The 19,394-nt window shown below is 36.8% G+C and overlaps 1 protein-coding gene across 2 annotated transcripts in view; it reads left to right on the top strand.

The window, feature by feature from the left end:
• The window catches only part of Chm (CHM Rab escort protein), a 154,720-nt gene that overhangs the window by 117,324 nt on the left and 18,002 nt on the right, over positions 1-19,394 (top strand). For both annotated transcript variants that reach the window (XM_057759801.1, XM_057759802.1), the window contains 3 exons: positions 30-134; positions 524-587; positions 5,104-5,200. In XM_057759801.1, coding sequence (XP_057615784.1) covers positions 30-134; positions 524-587; positions 5,104-5,200 — 266 coding nt within the window. The remainder of the gene's footprint in view (positions 1-29; positions 135-523; positions 588-5,103; positions 5,201-19,394) is intronic.

Below are 19,394 nucleotides of genomic sequence, written 5' to 3'. Positions count from 1 at the left end.
CTTTTCTTCTATGCTTATCTTCTTTATAGATGTAAAGCAATGATAGATCAATTTGGTCAAAGAATAATTTCTAAACATTTCGTTATTGAAGACAGTTACCTTTCTGAGAACACATGTTCCCGTGTACAGTACAGGTAAGGTGCCCTCCACCCACTGCACGAAAGAAGGAAGCATTTCTGGCTGTGTAGTTATGTTGACTCTTCTCGTTATTCTGTTTTCAAGTAGCATGCAGAGGTATAGCGAACCAAAGGTATAACTTGATTTCTTACCCTTCTTCCCTACTTGGTTCTGTTTTGAGGGGAGCCTAGCTAAGTTGCTTCTCCTTTGCGTCAGCTGCAGTTTGTCTGTAGGTCATGCATCCTTCTTTCTTGAGCCAAGAAAAGATTAAAGCAGAACTTGACTGGGTTTTGACACTTTTATTCTTACTTAAATCTTTGAAGCATGCCTTCTGCTGGTTACATAACAATAAATGAAACTTACCCATAGAATCCGAATCACAGCTTTCCTCTTTTGTGCATTGCAGGCAGATATCCAGGGCAGTCCTGATAACAGATGGATCTGTACTAAAAACGGAGTCAGATCAACAGGTGATTCAGTCCTTTTTTTTTTTTTTTTAGAATAAAAGGTATGTTTGTTAAAAAGAAATATATGTACATGGTGATCTTATTACTACAATCAAACTAATTAACACGTCTATCTTTACAGAAAATTTTTACAGGAAGAATAGTGAAAATCCATTCTTAGTTGGTTTTCAGTTCATAATATAGTATTAGTAACCTTAGCCCCTATACTGTATATTAAAATCTCTAAAACTGAACTTTCATTTAATAGTTGCCAAACAAGTGCCTTTTCCTCAGCAGTCAGAGTGTACTGGCCTCCTAGAAGAGATTGATAACTGTGATAGCATGTCTGCTTTCAAATACCACATAGCCTAGGGGCACAGAAACAGACAAATAGGAAGTGCAGTTCAGTGCAACAAGGATTGGCATGGTATAGTTTAAGGAAATTATATAGCAATTAATGTTTCACTCATCACATTGGTCTGGCATTGTTGACTGATGTGTCTGGATTTCCCATTAAACCAACTGTAAGCTTAGTGAATTCATTGGAGAGTGGCAGAGAGGCAGAACCATGAAGAGAGCAGATAGAGGCAGTTCTTTGAAGAAGCTGAACTGGAAAGTATAAAATGGGAATTGGCCCCTGAAGAGGGATATGGAAGAGGAGGGCTCTTTTCAAAGGTTCTTAAGGATTTTAGCTATTTGAATGGAGTCAGCAGAGGAGTTGAGATACCCAGGCAAGAAAGAATGTAACTGATAAGTTGAAGTCCATCCAAAAGTCAGAGAGAACCAGACTAAGCATTGCCCTTAGAAATGTGAGGCATATTAAAATCAGAAGGTGAAAATGGAACTATTTTTTTGTAAGTTTGGGAGTTGATGTTCCATTCTTTAAATTACAAAGCGAAGTCTTCTCCCGAGTATGAGACTTACAAACAAGTCAGACCTGAAAGAAAGATGTATGATAATCACTTTATGGCATTCCCTGTTCTGTATGCATTTTCTTGAGCAGTGTCAATGGTCCAGTCAAATCTGAAGATTATAGACTTACATGATCATGAATATGCCCCAGTCGGTCCTTCTATCTGTTTTAATCATTTCTTCTCGTTCTGTCAGTTCATAGAATTACCCTTCTATTTCTTCAGACCTTTATCATTTCTCTTCTGCCCTCTTCCTTCAGGGCTTTCCACAGGACCATAAAGGAAAATCTCTTTCCTGTTTCTGGCTATTAATTGTATCTATTTCTCTCTCTTTTTTTAATGTAAATTTTTTAATGCAGTCTTTTCTCATTCTACATAGCTGTCCCTATTCCCACTTTCTCCCCTCCTCCCATCCTACCACATCCCCCACCCCCCATCCACTCCTCAGAAAGGATAAGGCTTCCCATGGGGAGTCAACAAAGTCTGGCATATCACTTTGAGGCAGGACCAAGGCCCTCCCCCGCAATATCTAGGCTGAGCAAGGCATCCCCCAGAGAATGTTCTAGATGCCAGTTTAACGCACTAGGGATAAATCCTGGTCCCACTGCCGTTGGTGCCACAAACTGCCCAAGCCTCACAACTGTCCCCCACATTCAGTGGGCCTAGTTTGGTCCTATGTAGGTTTCCCCCCTAATCAGTCTTGAGTCAGTGAGCTCCCACTAACTCAGGTCAGCTATTTCTGTGGGTATCCCCATCATGGTCTTGAACCCTTTGCTCATACTGTCACCTCTCCCTCTATTGGACTGGTCTCAGGTAGCTCGGCCCAGTGCTTCGCTGCAGATCTTTGTATCTGCTTCCATCAGTTGCTGGATGAAGGTTCTATGATAACAATTAAGGTAGTGATCAATCTGATAACAGGGGAAAACCAGTTTAGGCATCCTCTCCAATGTTGCTTCCAGTCTTAGCTCAGGTCATCCTTATGGATTCCTAGGAATTTCCCTAGTGCCATGTTTCTCTCTAGCCCGTTAATGGCTCCCTCAATCAAGACAACTCTTTGCTTTCTCTCCTTCTCTGTCCTTTCCCTTTCTTGAACATCCTGTTCCCTCATGTTCTCCCCCACTCCTCTGATCCCCTCCACTTTGTTTCCCCCACCCACTCCCAATCTTCTCAGGATATACTGCCTGTTTCCCCTTCCACAGGGAATCCATGTATGTCTCTCTTAGGGTTCTCCTCACCAAGTGCTACTTGAGAAAGTTACACAACCAAGCAGATTGGCCTTCCCACATGGTTGTGGTATCAGCCTCATGCAGCTGGATGCTGTTCATGTACAAATCCCTCCACTTGCTTTTGATTGCTTCTTCATTCACCCCAATGAATAGTAACAGTCTTCACTTTCTAACTCACTCTGTTCATCTTCTTGTTTCTCTGGGTAAAATAAAATACCTGCCTTGCACAAAAGAATTCGAATTTCTACTCAACCACTCACAATATATGTACACCATCTCAAGGGTGATTAAGGGGTCTATGTCTTCCTTGTTCATGGGCAACCTCCTTCACACGTACCTTTGATCTATGCATGAATAATTACCTAAAATCACTCTTGCATGCACACATACAGACACAGTAACTGAAAGTTTAACATTAAAAACAAATAAAACAGCCCAGTCTCTTGACTCTGTCTCTATCTCTCCTGAGTACCTAGCCTCTCCCTTCTTTTTAATAGTGTTTTCTATACACTATACTTGCTGCTTCCAGTTCCTGAACTCCTAATCATTTCTAAACCGCAACCTTGCTCCTGTCCATACACATCTACCACAATTACTGTTACTGAATGCAGTAAAAACCATGATATTTAGGGTCAGAGGACATTTTTCTATTATTTTCCACTAGGCCTTTCCTGGTAGCTTTTGACAAGTTTTTTCCTCTCTTTCTCTTGAACACCGTTGACTTCCAAGCCCTGTGCCCTCCTCATAACACTGACTGTTGTTCTCTGCCTCCTTGAAGTCCATTTTTCTTTTTCTCCTGTTCTTAAATATCAAACTTTTCCCCTTCATCCAACTGTATTATCCTTCTCCCTGCATATTCAAACCACCATGGCATGTATGTGAGTCCATAGTCTCAACTCCACGTAAATGCTGGAGGCGCCTCTTGAAGGCATGGGGTTCCAGGTCCCCATGCCGAAGTTCGACTGTGACTACCAAGAGATAGGCACTTAAAGCTGAAGTCACTAGCTTCTGCCCTCACTCTGCTTTTCTTCTAATGCTCACTGCCTCTGAGAACAGAACTGACATTTCTCTAGCTACACAGATGTCCTTCTCTCTGATGTTTCTCAACCTTTTGGTCCTGTCCTGTTCTTCATAAAAGTTGTCTCCATTCCTTCCTTTTCTGCAGTCTCTGCCTTCTAACTTGTCACCCTGTTTCACACCTGTCTTCTCAGATCCCTCCTTCACATGGCAGACAAAGTTATAGTCCTTTATTTTTCCGTCAGCCTCTTCTTCCCTTGTTCTTTCCCTGCCTCTCTTCTCACCTCTCTTTAGATCTTCATTTTGAATTGCAAGTAGAACTAAGAAGATTAGAGGGTAGGGAAAGAAACAAGTGGACAGTTCACGCATATTCCCTGGTGATGTTAGAGAGTTAGGAACTTCTTGTTAAAGAGGAAATTTAAAATCTCCGAAATACTTGAAGAGTCAGCGTCTCAGAGTTCAGGTGATGGAGGTGCTCCAGTAGGACAATACTGATTGTATCTCAGTAATAAATTATGAGAATTACAAGAACCAAAAGAAATTCTTCCATGTTAGTAGAGTCATTAAAGGAACATTTTCAATTATGGTCATATTTTTAGTCCTCATCATTTCATTATTTCACAGTGTTCAGTATCTTGGTTTCTTGCTCTCTTTGATGCTAAAATATATTTTCTATCCTTAATAGCAGCAAAGGGAGTTAAGAGGAACATGGAGAACTGTTTTTGAAACATCAGAAGCCCCCAAATAGATGGCAAATAGGGTAGTCATTGCTATCAAGACAATTCCTAATTTTTTTTTTTTAAAAATGTGTTCTAGTTGCTTCCTTTTTGCATTTCTTGTCAGAATGCAAGCACAGCACATGCAGGGAAAAGGGAAAATGGAGCTTTCTCTTTCATTAGCATTTCCTTTAAGAGGATATAGTTTCCTCAGATTGTAGATTTGGCTAAAGAATAATACTGAAACTTCAGCTCTATAGAGAAACGTTGATCTGATAGTCATGAAAAGCTTTTAAAATATGACCCATATAACATATCAATACTAGACCACTTATTATTATAATCTGATTTCAAGGAAGAGAGTGCTTATATTTTAACAGTAATATTATAATTGCATTCCTTTGACTAGTATGTGATGTTTGATGGATGGAATCGGTATTAAAGATTTGAAATATTCAGTTGATGAGAATAATATAAACATGAATAATAATGAGGAAATTGGATAGTGAGACCTGTGTTGCATGATTTACATTTTACTCCTAAATGAAATTATTATAAGCAAAATGTTTTCAAATCTCAAAGAATATTTGGGAATTGTACAGTTAGCACTCTACAGATAGAAAAATAAAAAGACCTAACAGTTTTTTCTGCTACTTGTTCTGGTCTTCAGGTCTCCATTATGACAGTGCCAGCAGAAGAACCAGGAAGTTTTGCTGTTCGGGTCATTGAGTTATGCTCTTCAACGATGACATGCATGAAAGGCACATGTAAGCACAGGACTATTTCTCTCTCTAAATTCTCCTGTTAATACTTTTTACTGATATGTACGACAGAAATGCATATTAGATAATATACTGTTTTGGTAATTTATACATTGTATTATTTAATACAATGTATTATTTAATGTAGGTAAAGGTCTTTACAGAAAGTTCTGTCATCTGCAAACAGTCACTTTTTTCTAATGTGGACACCTTTTATTACCTTGTCTAGATTGTTCTAGCTGGTACTTCTTACAATAGAATGAGTAGAAGCAATGAATATGGATATACCTATCTCTTTAAAAATTTGCCTCTCCCCTTTTTATCATACTAGGAAACGAACATACAGCCTCATGTATTTCAGGTGATCTAGAACTAAGCCACAACTTCAGCCTTTAAGTGTTCATTGTTGAATTTAACACAGACAATTTCTTTGCCTATTTGCAGAAAATGAACATCAAGAGTGATAACAGCATGAAATAATAGAACCTGCTATTAATCCTAATAGTGATATTTTTTCGGTGCTAACATTTACCCAGTGCCCTAGGGTGAAGTGGGTTTCCCTTCTCTGTTTCACTTCCTTTAGGTAGGTGCAAGTTCAAGTTTCTAGAACATAGAAAAGCAGCACCACTGCCTAGGAAGCAAGTGTTCAATACACAGAACTTTGGCAAACACTTTACATCCAAACTAAAACAATACATAATTCAATTAACCTATGGGATATTTATTTCTAGATCACTGAGATGTAGAAACATTTTACATAATCATCACATTTGACTCTTTTTTCCTTTGTTATATTTCATGAAATACACAGAGGGAAAATGTGACATTTGTCTTTCTGTGTTACCTCACTCAATATAATCTTTCCTAGTTCCATTCATTTATATGCAAATTCATGCTTTCATTTTTCTTTTCGGTTGAATAGTATTTCATAGTGTATATGTACCACACTTTTATTGTCAGTTGAAGGACATTTAGGGTTTTTTTGCATTTTCTAAGTAATGTGAATAGATCAGCAGTAGACTTGGTTAAGCAAATATCTCCAGCGTAGCATGTAACATCCTGTGGATATATGTAAAGAAGTGTTATTGGTGGATCATGTGATTTATTTATAGCCTTTTGGGGCATCTACATATTGATTTGCACAGCAGCTGCACCGCTTTCCAATCCCACCAGCAGTGAACAAGAGTTCCTTTTTCCTCCATCCCTTCTTCATATGTTTTCAGTTGTTCCCTTGATCTTTGCTATTCATACCATAGTGAGACAAAATCTCAAAGCTGTTTTGATTTGCATTTCTCTAATTGCTATGGACAGTGAACATTTTCTGAGATATTTCTTAGTCATTTTTTTCTTCTTTTGAAAACACTGTCTAGGTGCAAAGCCCAACTCTGGGGTTTGAGTTCTTTATATTCTGGATATTAATTGTCCGCCAGATAAAGAGTTGGCAAAGATTCTCTCCCAGTTTGTGAGCTCCTGAATGTTTATAAAGCATGTAATATTATGTCTGTGAACAACAAAGTATTGTTGTATATAGTAAGTGTCAAATGCTGTTGATACGTTACAAATACATTGGATTATGGAGTCTATGTGTAACGAAACATTATACATTTTAATTTTAAAAAATCATATGTTTTTTCTCTTCCCTGGCTCCTTACAAATAAACCCCACATCCCTGCCCATCCAACTTCATATTCTTTCTCTCCTTTTAACAACAACAACAACAGCACAAAAAAAAAAAAACACGGTTAGTCAAAAAATAATAATAATAAAAACTGACCAATAAGACAAAAAAAAATCTCAAATAATATAAAAAGAAAAAGTCCATTTTGTATTGACCAGCTACTCTTGGGCATAGTGCCTGCCTTTGAGTAAGGTTGCTCAACCCAGTTAGACTCTATTGGAGAAAACTTATTCCCCTTTCCTAGAAGGTATTAATTGCAGATAGCTTCTTAGTTAGGGGTGGGACTTAGAATTCACTTCCCCTTCTTAGTGCTGGAATTTTTGTCTAGCTTGAATATATGCAGGTCTCTGTGTGCTCCCAAAGACTATGTGAGTTCATATGTACATCATTCCTGTTGTGTCTGAAAGACACTGTTTCCTAGGAGTCATCCATCACTTCTGATGTCTACCCTGTCTTCTCTTGTAAATAGATTCCTTAGCCTTACAGAGAAGGATTTGATGAAGACCTCCCATTTAGGACTGAGTGTTCCAAAACCCTCACTTTCTGTGCATTTTCTAGTTGTGGATCTCTTATTAACCATCTACTTCAATAAGAAGATTCTGAGATAAGGGTTGAAGGATATGCTGATATATGGGTATATCAGGATGCTACTACAAGTTATTTTATTGTTATGTTTCTTTCAGAGAATAATGGTAATAGGTTTTCCCCTAGCACCATAACCAGTTTAGTTTTAGATTCTTGGTCTCTTTGTTTCCATTTCATGAAGTGGATCTCAAATCCAATCAAAAAGTTGTTGCTCTTTCTCCTAACATTTGGGCCACTATGCATTAGTACATCTTGTAGTCAGCTCTCTTTTGTAGAGAACAGGTTTTGTAGATGGGTGATTACTTCTCTCTTCTGGTACTTTACGGAGTACCTTCTAGCATGAAGAAAGGAGACATCAACAAAATTCAATTCAAAAATTAGGTACAGATCTAAACAGAGAATTTTCAATGGAAGAATCGTAAATGGTCAAGAAACACCTAAAGAAATTTTCAACATACTTAGCCATCAGGGAAATGCAAATCAAAACAACTCTAAGATTCCATCTTACATATGTCGGAATGACTAAGATCAAAAACAAAACTGACGGCTCATGCTGGAGAGGATATGGAGCAAGAGGAATACAATTGCTGTTGGGAGTGCAAACGTTTAAAGCCATTTTGGAAATCAATATGGTGGCTTCTCAGAAAATTGAGAGTCTGTCTACCTCAAGTCCCAGCTATACCATTCCTGAGCATATACCCAAAGAATGTTCTACCATACCACATGGACACATGCTCGGCTATGTTCATAGCAGCTTTATTCATAATAAACAGAACCTAGAAACAAACTAAATGTCCATCAACTGAAGAATGGATAAAGAAAATGTGGTACATTTACTCAGCTATTAAAAACAATAACATGATGGAATTTGCAGGCAAATGGGTGGAACTAGAAAAGGTCATCCTGAATGAGGTAACCCAGATCCAGAAAGACAACCATCCACTCATAGGTGGATGGATATTGGCCAAAAACGATAACCATGCAGTCCACCGACCCAAAGAAGCCATGTAACATGAATGGCTCAAGAGGGGACATACTAATCTCAGTGCAAAGGGGTATAGAGTAGACATTGGTTTAGATTTTTAATCTGTTGTGTCTTGTCTCTTCACTAGAAGTTTCTGCTGTTTAAAGTTTTATTTATTTAAAGTGTTTAATTTATCTATAGATATGTGTGTGTGTGTGTGTGTGTGTGTATATGTATGCTAGGAATGCATATGGTAAACAGTTGATCTAACCTTGTAGACCTTGGGAATTTCTAAGTCTTCCTTAGAAATTATCTTAAATGATTTTGAAAGAAACCAAGTGGCAGGAGCCTCCAGGATTTGCATGTAGAGAAGAAGCAACTAGTCACATAGACATTTTCAATAATGTATGACAACATTTTAAATAAACTGGCCAAGATCTTTTTGATTCAGAAGCCCTTCCTTTCTTACTTGTTTCTACCTTGATAAAATTCTCTGGTCTTTACTGTAACTTAATCATTTCATATCTATATAATAGCAGCAGTGTGTACAAATACACTAGCTGGTTTTCCCTTGTTTCTAGCCTGAAAGAGGTACTCTTGAGTTCATTAATGATACTTTGCCTTATCACAGAGAAAAAGAAGCTCTTGATGATTTTTCAATCTGTTTTTCATTCATTATGCAGTATGTGTTATTTTATAAGTTAATAGTGAGACTTAAAGTTTGGTATAATACGTAACATAATTTAAGAAAGATACCATATTTGTCATTTCCTTGCTTTGTGACTTAATTAGAATTTTGCTTCTGCCTTTCCTTATGCTTTGGGCCTCTTCACAGACTTTCAGGAGCCATTTTAACTCAAACATTGAAAGTCTTTAATAGCACATTTTCCTGTTGCTCCCTAATTTAAAAAAAAAAAAGAGTCATTGATGTCATATTTAGTTTCAAATTGTTCTGTTCTTCATCTGTCTTCTAAAATAGAATTGCTGATAATATCACAGAAGACTTCCATGTCCTATTCCTGTTGCCTTCATTTTCATTTTGTCTTTTTCTATTTCAAGTCAGGAAAAAAACAGGCAAATATACCATGCTTTTATTTTGTGTGTCCAAACCTGCTCCTACTTCATTTATTTTTCTCATTTGATGTTCCCTGATGATAAACATAATACTTTATTCAGAATGTTACACTAGCTGCTAAGCTACTGCTCTGTCTCTTTTGAGGACTTTATTTTTTCCTGAAGCTTTGAATAAAGCACATTGTGGACACAATAGAACATCTTCTTAAAATCTGCATAATTATCTCCTCACAGTCTTATTCAGAAACAATTTAATCCTTTCTCTCGTCAAGCAGAGAGAAATGGTAAATGACTATGTGATACGGTAAGATCCCACATTTTGGATTCTCCTCTGGATTTCTCATATTTGTTCTAATTATGATGAACTGCAAATGATAATTCATGTTGTTTTTGATGTATAGATATCAACAAGTAAAATAACATTCAAGAATAATTCTCCATCTGCAGATTTATGTTTTCAGGCACTTAACTATAAATGAATTTTGAAGTGACTTGTTTTCCCTGATTACAATTACTTAAGAGTAATAGAAAAATCCTAGCTGATCACATTGTATATATTATATAATATAATCACCTTGCCAAATATATGGAGCTGAGCACATGTACTTGTCCTAAAATCAGGCTGTAATGCTGGAATCCTAAGTGAAATTCATCATTCTTTCTATTGGAGGAATCACTTGACAAATGTTGGCAAGCACTGTAACTAATGCAGTTATACCTGAGTAAATCAAATGTAGTCCAAATATATTCCAGTGAGGCTGACTGTATCCATTCCTCAGAGGAAACGAAATGAAATTTATAGAAAGTAAATTATGTGAACTTTGGTGATTTAAGGTGAGGTTATTAAAGAAATACATTTTAAATATTTCAGATATTACCCACGAAAAAATTAACTTTTTTCCGAGATGTACTTTATAAATAATTATGATTTTATTGTAAAGAGAGGCAAAGAATTAAGGGTTGAAAGATACTGAGGTGTTAAAAATGTTTAAAGTTAGCTTGTTCTTGTAGCATATGCTTGATAAAAGCTTACACTTTTCAGAAAGAAGCTGAGAATTATTTACTAAAGGTATCTTTTTGTACTTTCATGGTAGTCTTTACTGTTTTAAAATTTTGTCAACTAATAATTATATATGTTAATAAAATGTGACATTATGATCTATATACATTGTCAAATGGTACAGCTGAAATGATTGACATGTCTATCCCTGCCCTGATATGTTCCCCCTGTGGTAAGAATATTGAAAAATCTGTTGTTCAGGCAGTTAACTGTGGTGACCCTAATGTAATCTGATCACTAAACTTACCATTTCTGTACAGCCAAAACTTCACACACTTTGATCATTGTCTTTTTTCCTCTCTTCCTACCCTTGGTGATGAGTTTTCTAGTTTTTATAGTATTGACTTTTAAAAGTGTGTGTGTGTGTGTGTGTGTGTGTGTGTGTGTAATTGGGGAGAGAATACACACACACACACACATATATACACAGACATATATGTTATTGACCATAATTTATTCTTGTTTTACATGTATGGGAATACCATTGTATCCCATAAGTGTATAATATTATGTATTAATCACATATGCAAAGCCATGCTGAAGGAGATGGAAATGCCAACTATCTTCTTATGATCATTGCATATTACACACGTTTTATTGTGTTATTACACTATTCCATATAATACATAAAATTAAACTAACTTTTATAGAACAAGCCTATAGAGACTTGTCACCTAAGGAAACTAGAGATCCTGTCCTTCAAAATAAAAGTGTTTTCAATATCTTCTTAAATTAATTTTCAGTACATTAGAAGCAACTCCCATAGGAAAAGGTTGACTACTACTTAGAAATGTCATTTGTGGATACACACTCTTCCAATCCTTCATCATTTGTTCAATACACCCTACTATGCAGTGATCTCCTCGGGTAGAGCCAAAACTCTTTTACCAATCTTCAGTTACCTTTTTAACACATATCTCACATTTACTTACTATGCTGTTATAATTTACAGATATCAGAATCATTCATTATTATTATCCATTGTAATTCAGCAGTGCCCTTGAAGGCTACTGAGGTGTTGAGGCCTATTTGCTCCTCTGCTAAATGACCCTGTGTCATGCTTTTGTCACTTCTTGTGTCTACATTTTATATGTCTTCCTTTGTTCTCCTTGTCAGGCTGCTTTCCTGCACCTGGCAGGATGCGTTCTCTGGCAGCACAGGTACTGAAAGAAAAAGAAAACAAAAACAAAACCTAACATTTAGAAGTCAAAATTCTCTCAACACAGAGTCAGAAATAACTGTTCACCAAACTTGTTTTGTATTACTGATTTATCTCCCAAGATACCTTATTTGCCAGACTTAATCTACAGACGGTCAGAAACCAAGATAAGTAAGCTTGCCTATAATACCTGTAATATTAGCATAAATAAGTCCTTAGTGATGGATTTGGTAGTAAGTATTTTGTTTAAAAAATTAGGAAAATAAAACAGGTACACTCCCAATTTTTTGACTACGGAGAAACATCCCTTTGGATAAAAGCAACATTACTGTACTTGCAATTAAGATGGAGACCAGTACTTCTTAAGATGCTCATTTCTTCTAGTATTACAGTTCTTTTCTTGGCAACCCTGGATTAGGTAAATTATTATAGAATTTGTTACAGATTTAAAAATCTTTACATCAACTCAAAGTCATGTTCTCTTGGTTAATTTGGTTTTGTGCCACTAGGATTGTTAAGAATTTGACATTATTGTGTTTTGTAAAGCCAAACAAATCGTATTATTTCCTAAATGAAGTTTTTTTTCTAAAATCATTTATGAATGAGCAAGCATCATCTCTGCAACCTTTCCATTTGACATTCAAGTTCATGTTTTTTTATAGTTATTCATATGCTATGCAATTTGAAATCTTTTTCTATACATAATAATCAGGTAGTAACAGCTGTTTTATTCTGGGATTTTATGTTACAGGAAGTTATTTATCTGTGAGATGACTATAGATTTGTGAATATCATATATAATAATGAATAATCCAAAGTTTCATGGAGGTTCTTGTTTATATATTTCTTTCTGGTTTTACAACCCTACTAGGAAAAAGGTTATATACCTTTAATGAAACAAGTTTAGATAATTTTAAACAATTTTCAGTATCTTCTTCCATTTTGTTGCTTGAAAATGTGATATTTCCAATTGTCCTTATTAGTATTGTTACAAAGCACAGATTTTATTTTCTAAGTATGCTGAAATTTTTTTCCTCTTGATCTCAGGTTAACATTCTGGAGTGGTGTTTTTTAACCTTAAATTTTTCCGTGAAAATGCAAGTTGAGTCAAGTTTTTCAAAGTTGGTTTATGAAACCAAATTGTGTGACATGTGACAAACTCATTTCCCCATTTGGCACTATAAAGAAAACATTTTTTCTGACCCTTTCACTTTTTTTTTTTTTTTTTTTTTTTTTTGGTTTTTCGAGACAGGGTTTCTCTGTTGCTTTGACCCTTTCACTTTTATGGACACATTCAGGCATTCTTATTTGTGCTATTTTGCATAAATTACAGTTGGCTTTTATGAATCTATATGAAGGATAAGTTATGAGCCACATCAACCCCTATACATATACATTACATTTTCTTTGGTGGTACAAAAAAGCATACTTTGTTGACTAGGCTGTATTTCAAAATTCCTTTAAAACCTTTGGAACAGATTTGTGTGTTTGTATTCAGTGAATAATTTTAGTGTATCTGACTTCAGAACATTGAGGAACAGACTTCTTACCTCTTTTAACAGCCATTTGCTTATTCTTATTTTATATTCAGATTTTAATGCTATAAATTTTTGGTTTAAACATTTATTATCACTAAAATTTTATAGTTTAGAGAATTGGCTTCATAAGACTTTAGCAGTGATAGTGCAGATGACCTAATACCACACCTGCTTAATCATGAGGACACCAAGGCCTGAGAGAAAAACTGTATTAGCATTACAGATAGAGAAAGCAAAAGAAACATGAAAAAACAGGACTATATAATCGTGCTGTACTGTCTCACCCAGCTACCAGATATTAGACTTGTCATTTCTGTATGTCCTCCTTATGTATTTCTATGTATTTCTGAGTGGAAATCTTCTGTGTTTCTAAACAGTATCTTGTGAGAGATATCAGTGTTCCAAAGCAAGTTTTCTAAACAGTTATTTCTGACTTTGTGCTGAGAGAATTTAGACTTCTAAATGCTAGGTTTCTTTTTTTCCTTTCTATTTTCAATGATAATGACTGTGATTAGTAACTGGTTTTGCAAGGGTTATCATTACATTCTAGGAATTAAATGTTACTTTTATATATGATTTCTTAATGCCAATATAAGTCTGTTGATATCATAGGAATGGTAATCAACAATATATTGAGTTATCGTTTTAGCCCAGTAAGCCTTTAAGCAGTTGCTAAATAAAGTAAAGGGAATGTAGTTTGTAAATTTTACAGTTAGGATTTGCATTTTATTTTAATCAGTTATCAAACACAGTATGTACTTACTCATAAGTGAATGTTAGATGTAAAGCAAAGGATAACCAGGCTACAATCCATAGCCCCAGAGAAGCTAGGTAACAAAGAAGACCGTAAGAGTGACAAGCACAGATTACCCTAGGGAGGGGAAATAGATGAGTTCCCCTGGGTAAACTGAATATTAGCAGGAGAGGAGAGGGGAAGAGGGATAAGAACATGAGAGAACAGGATGATAGAGTTGGAGGAGGGACAGAGAGGGAAAGCAATTAAAGAGGTAACTTGATAGAGGTAGCCATTATGGGGTAGGGAGAAACCAGGGGCTAGGGAAACACGGAGGAATCCACAAGGATGACTCCAGCTAAGATTCCTAGCAATAGTGGAGAAGGTGCCTGAATGGGCCTTCTCTGTAATCAGATTGGTGACTAACTCCTAGTTGTCCTTATAGAATCTATATCCAGTAACTGATGGAAGCAAATACAGAGATTCACAGCCAAGCATGGGCCCAGCTCCTAGAGTCGAGTTGAAGAGAGGGAGGAAGGATTATACTAGCAAGGAAGGGTCAAGATCATGATAGAGAAACCTAGAGACAGCTGATCTGAACTAGTAGGAGCTCATGGACTCTGGACTGGGGAGCCTGCATGGGACTGAACTAGGCCCTCTGAATGTGGTTGACAATTGTGTGTGTGACTTGGTCTTTTGGGGAACCCTGGCATTGGGACCAGGATTTATCCCTGGTGCATTAGCTGGGTGTCTGGAAACCATTTCCTAGGTGGGTTACCATGCTCAACCTTGACATGGGGAGTAGGGTAAGAGGCTTGGTCCTGCCTCAACTTGATATTCTAGGCTTTGTTGATTGACCATGGGAGGCCTTACCTTTTCTGAGGAGTGCATGTGAGGGAGGGGGAACTATGTTAGTTATGTATGTATACTGGTTAGTATGTAAAATGAATTTAAAAAAAGAAAAAATCTCATAATGCCTGTGGGAAATGTTGCAACTTGTGTTGCATATTTCATAATAAAAGTTGTCAGTAGATGCTAATTAAATATAATACTTTTAGGAAAATATTTTCTCTGCCTGATCTAATTTGTAGAACGTGTTCACATTTATTGATTGAGATAATTCCATGAAGAAAAAATAAACTTGTGGAATGAAAGTACATGTTTTATAGTGAATAGGAGAAATATGACAATATGCTGTACAGGTTGGCCTCGAATTTGTATTATACTTTTAAGGAAGTCACATATTTTTGATCATGTATCTTTTGAACACAGCTGTGTTAACAACCACAGTTTTTCCTAAGAAGGCTCAAATAAATGCATATACTATTATTTCTAACATTACAAATATTTATTTGTAGTAGGAAAACTACAATATCTCTTGTAACTATATTCAGTGGAATCTAGTAATCATATATTGTAATAGGAAAGCCTGTAGAATAGAACTCTTTTTTTGACATAAACTCTCAATTATTTATATATATATATGTGTGTATATATATGTATATGTATACATACATACATACATACATATATGTGTATTTATATTCAGGTATGTATGTACAAAATATAGTGATTCAAACCCAACATTCCACTTGTCACCCAAATAACAAAATTTATATTTGCATGATGTTGAAAACATATTTTTCTTTTTTTAGAATTAGTTTTTTTTATTTATTAAAAATTTTCACCTCCTCCCATTTCCCTCCCCTTCCCCTCACCGCCCTCCCCATCCCTCTCCAGTCCAAAGAGCAGTCAGGGTTCCCTGCCCTGTGGGAAGTTCAAGGTCCTCCCCCCTCCATCCAGGTCTAGGAAGGTGAGCATCCAAACAGACTAGGCTCCCACAAAGCCAGTACATGCAGTAGGATCAAAGCCCAGTGCCATTGTCCTTGGCTTCTCATTCAGCCCTCATTGACCACCATGTTCAGAGAGTCTGGTTTGATCACATGTTCCGTCAGTCCCAGTCCAGCTGGCCTTGGTGAGCTCCCATTAGATCAGCCCCACTGTCTCAGTGGGTGGGCATACCCCTCACGGTCCTGATTTCCCTATTCATGTTCTCCCTCCTTCTGCTCCTCATTTGGACCTTGGGAGCTCAGTCTAGTGCTCCAATGTGGGTCTCTGTCTCTATCTCCATCCATCGCCAGATGAAGGCTCTATGGTGATATGTAAGATATTCATCAGTGTGGCTATAGGATAGGGACATTTTATGCTCCCTCTCCTCAGCTGTCCAAGAAACTAGCTGGGGACATCTCCTTGGACCCCTGGGGACCTCTCTAGAGCCAAGTCTCTTGCCAACCCTAAAATGGCTCCCTTAATTAAGATATATACTTCCCTGCACCCATATCCTCCCTTCCTCCACCCCAACCATCCCATTCCCCCAAGATCTCCCCTTCTCACTTTTCTCTCCCCATCTCCCCTTACCCCCACCACACCCCCGAACTCCCAATATTTGCCTGGCAATCTTGTCTACTTCCAATATCCAGGAGGATAACTACATGTTTTTCTTCAGGTTCACCTTCTAATTTAGCTTCTCTACGATCACGAATTATAGGCTCAATGTCCTTTATTTATGGCTAGAATCCAGTTATGAGTGAGTATATACCATATTCATCTTTTTGGGTCTGGGTTACCTCACTCAGGATAGTGTTTTCTATTTTCATCCATTTGCATGCAAAATTCAAGATGTCATTGTTTTTTACCGCCGAGTAGTACTCTAATGCGTATATATTCCCACTTTCTTTATCCATTTTTCCATTGAGGGGCATCTAGGTTGTTTCCAGGTTCTGGCTATTACAAATAATGCTGCTATGAACATAGTTGAACAGATGCTTTTGTAGTATGATTGGGTATCTCTTGAGTATATTCCCAAGAGTGGTATTGCTGGATCCTAGGGTAGGTTGATCCTGAATTTCCTGAGAAACCACCACACTGATTTCCAACGTGGTTGCACAAGTTTGCATTCCCACCAGCAATGGATGAGTGTTCCCCTTACAACGTATCCTCTCCAGCAAAGGCTATCATTGGTGTTTTTGATTTTAGCCATTCTGACAGGTGTAAGATGATATCTCAAAGTTGTTTTGATTTGCATTTCCCTGATCACTAAGGAGGTTGAGCAGGACCTTAAGTGTCTTTTGGCCATTTGAACTTCTTCAGTTGAGAATTCTCTGTTCAGTTCAGTGGCCCATTTCTTAATTGGGTTAATTAGCATTTAAAAGTCTAGTTTCTTGAGTTCTTTATATATTTTGGAGATCAGACCTTTGTCAGTTGCGGGGTTGGTGAAGATCTTCTCCCAATCAGTAGGTTGCCTTTTTGTCTTAATGACAATGTCCTTTGCATTACAGAATCTTCTCAGTTTTAGGAGGTCCCATTTATTCAATGTTGCCCTTATTGACTGTGCTACTGGGATTATATGTAGGAAGTGGTCTCCTGTGCCCATGTGTTTTAGACTAGTTCCCACTTTCTCTTCTATCAGGTTCAGTGTGTTCCAGTTAATATTGAGGTCTTTAATCCATTTGGACTTGAGTTTTGTGCATGGTGACAGATATGGATCTATTTTCATTCTTCTACAGGTTGACGTCCAGTTCTGCCAGCACCATTTGTTGAAGATGCTTTCTTTCTTCCATTGTATACTTTTAGCTCCTTTGTCGAAAATCAGGTGTTCATAGGTTTGTGGGTTAATATCTGGGTCTTCTATTCGATTCCATTGGTTGACTTCTCTGTTTTTATGCCGATACCAAGCTGTTTTCATTACTGTAGCTCTGTAATAGAGTTTGAAGTCAGGGATGGTAATGTCTCCGGAAGTACCTTTTTTATATAGGATTGTTTTAGCTATCTTGGTTTTTTTGTTTTTCCATATAAAGTTGATTATTGTTCTCTCAAGGTCTGTGACGAATTTATTGGGATTTTGGTGGCGATTGCATTGAATTTATAGATTGCCTTTGATAGAATTGCCATTTTTACTATGTTGATCCTACCCATCCAAAAGCATGGGAAATCCTTCCATTTTCTGGTGTCCTCCTCAATTTCTTTCTCCAATGCCTTAAATTTCTTGTCAAATAGATCTTCCACTTCCTTGGTTAGAGTTACCCCAAGATACTTTATGCTATTTGTGGCTATCGTAAAAGGTAAATTTTCTCTGGATTTCCTCTCTGCTTCTCTATCCTTTGTATATAGGAGGGCTACTGATTTTTTTGAGTTGATCTTGTAATCTGCCACATCACTGAAGTTATTTATCAGCTGTAGGAGTTCTTTGGTGTAGGTTTGGGGGTCACTAATGTACACTATCATATCATCTGCAAATAACAAAAGTTTGACTTCTTTCCATTTCGAATCCCCTTGATCCCCTGATGTTGTCTTATTGCTATTGATAGAACTTCAAGAACTATGTTGAAGAGATACGGTGAGAGTGGACAGCCTTGTCTTGTTCCTGATTTTAGTGGAATGGCTTTGAGTTTCTCTCCATTTCATTTGATATTAGCTGTTGGCTTGCTATATATTGCTTTTATTGTATTTAGGTATGATTCGTGTATCCCTAACCTCTCCAAAACCTTTATCATAAAGGGGTGTTGAATTTTGTCACATGTTTTTTTCCGCATCTAATGAAATGTTCATATGGTTTTTTCTTTCAGTTTATTTATGTGATGGATTACATTGATAGATTTTCGTATGTTGTACCAGCACTGCATCTCAGGGATGAAGCCTACTTGAACGTAATGGATAATTTTCTTAATGTGTTCTTGGATCCTGTTTGCCAGAATTTTATTTAGAATTTTTGCATTGATGTTCATGAGTGAGATTGGTCTGTAATTCTCTTTCTTGGTTGGGTCTTTGTGTGGTTTTGGAATCAGCGTAACTGTAGCTTCCTAAAAAGAGTTTGGCAATGACTCTTCTGATTCTTGTGACGGCGTAAATGAATGCAGACAGATTATAAAAATATATACAGCTTTAATAAGGAAAAAGACTTACAGGACCACAGGTTCCCGCAGAGAACAGGAAAAGCAGAGCAAAAGGGCTGCTGGAATCATGCCCGGCAGATTTATCAGTAAACATTATTCCGAGGCGAACACGCCCCCAATGGGTGGGGCTATATCCCTACATCTCCCCCTTTTGTCTAAATAAGATAGAACTAAACCAAATATAACTATATACAATAATAACAAATAATAAATATAACAAACAATATTGAGAACAAAAGTTTTGTTAAACATTTTATCTCAAGGAGTTTAAATAACATAGAGAGTAACTATAATTATATAATCTTTAACTCCGTCAAAGATCTGAGAAGGGAATAAATATTACTTAACAAACGAGAGATATCCAAAATGTGTAACAATTGACAGAGACAACTGACTACCTGGGCAATCACCCAAAGTCTCGTTTGTAATGTTGAGTTAACCAACTTTGGCTAAGGCC

This window comes from Chionomys nivalis, chromosome X, assembly GCF_950005125.1.
Source record: "Chionomys nivalis chromosome X, mChiNiv1.1, whole genome shotgun sequence".
Taxonomy (NCBI): Eukaryota; Metazoa; Chordata; class Mammalia; order Rodentia; family Cricetidae; genus Chionomys; species Chionomys nivalis.
Note: the sequence above shows the minus strand (reverse complement) of the source record. Positions and strands in the feature narration are given on the sequence as shown.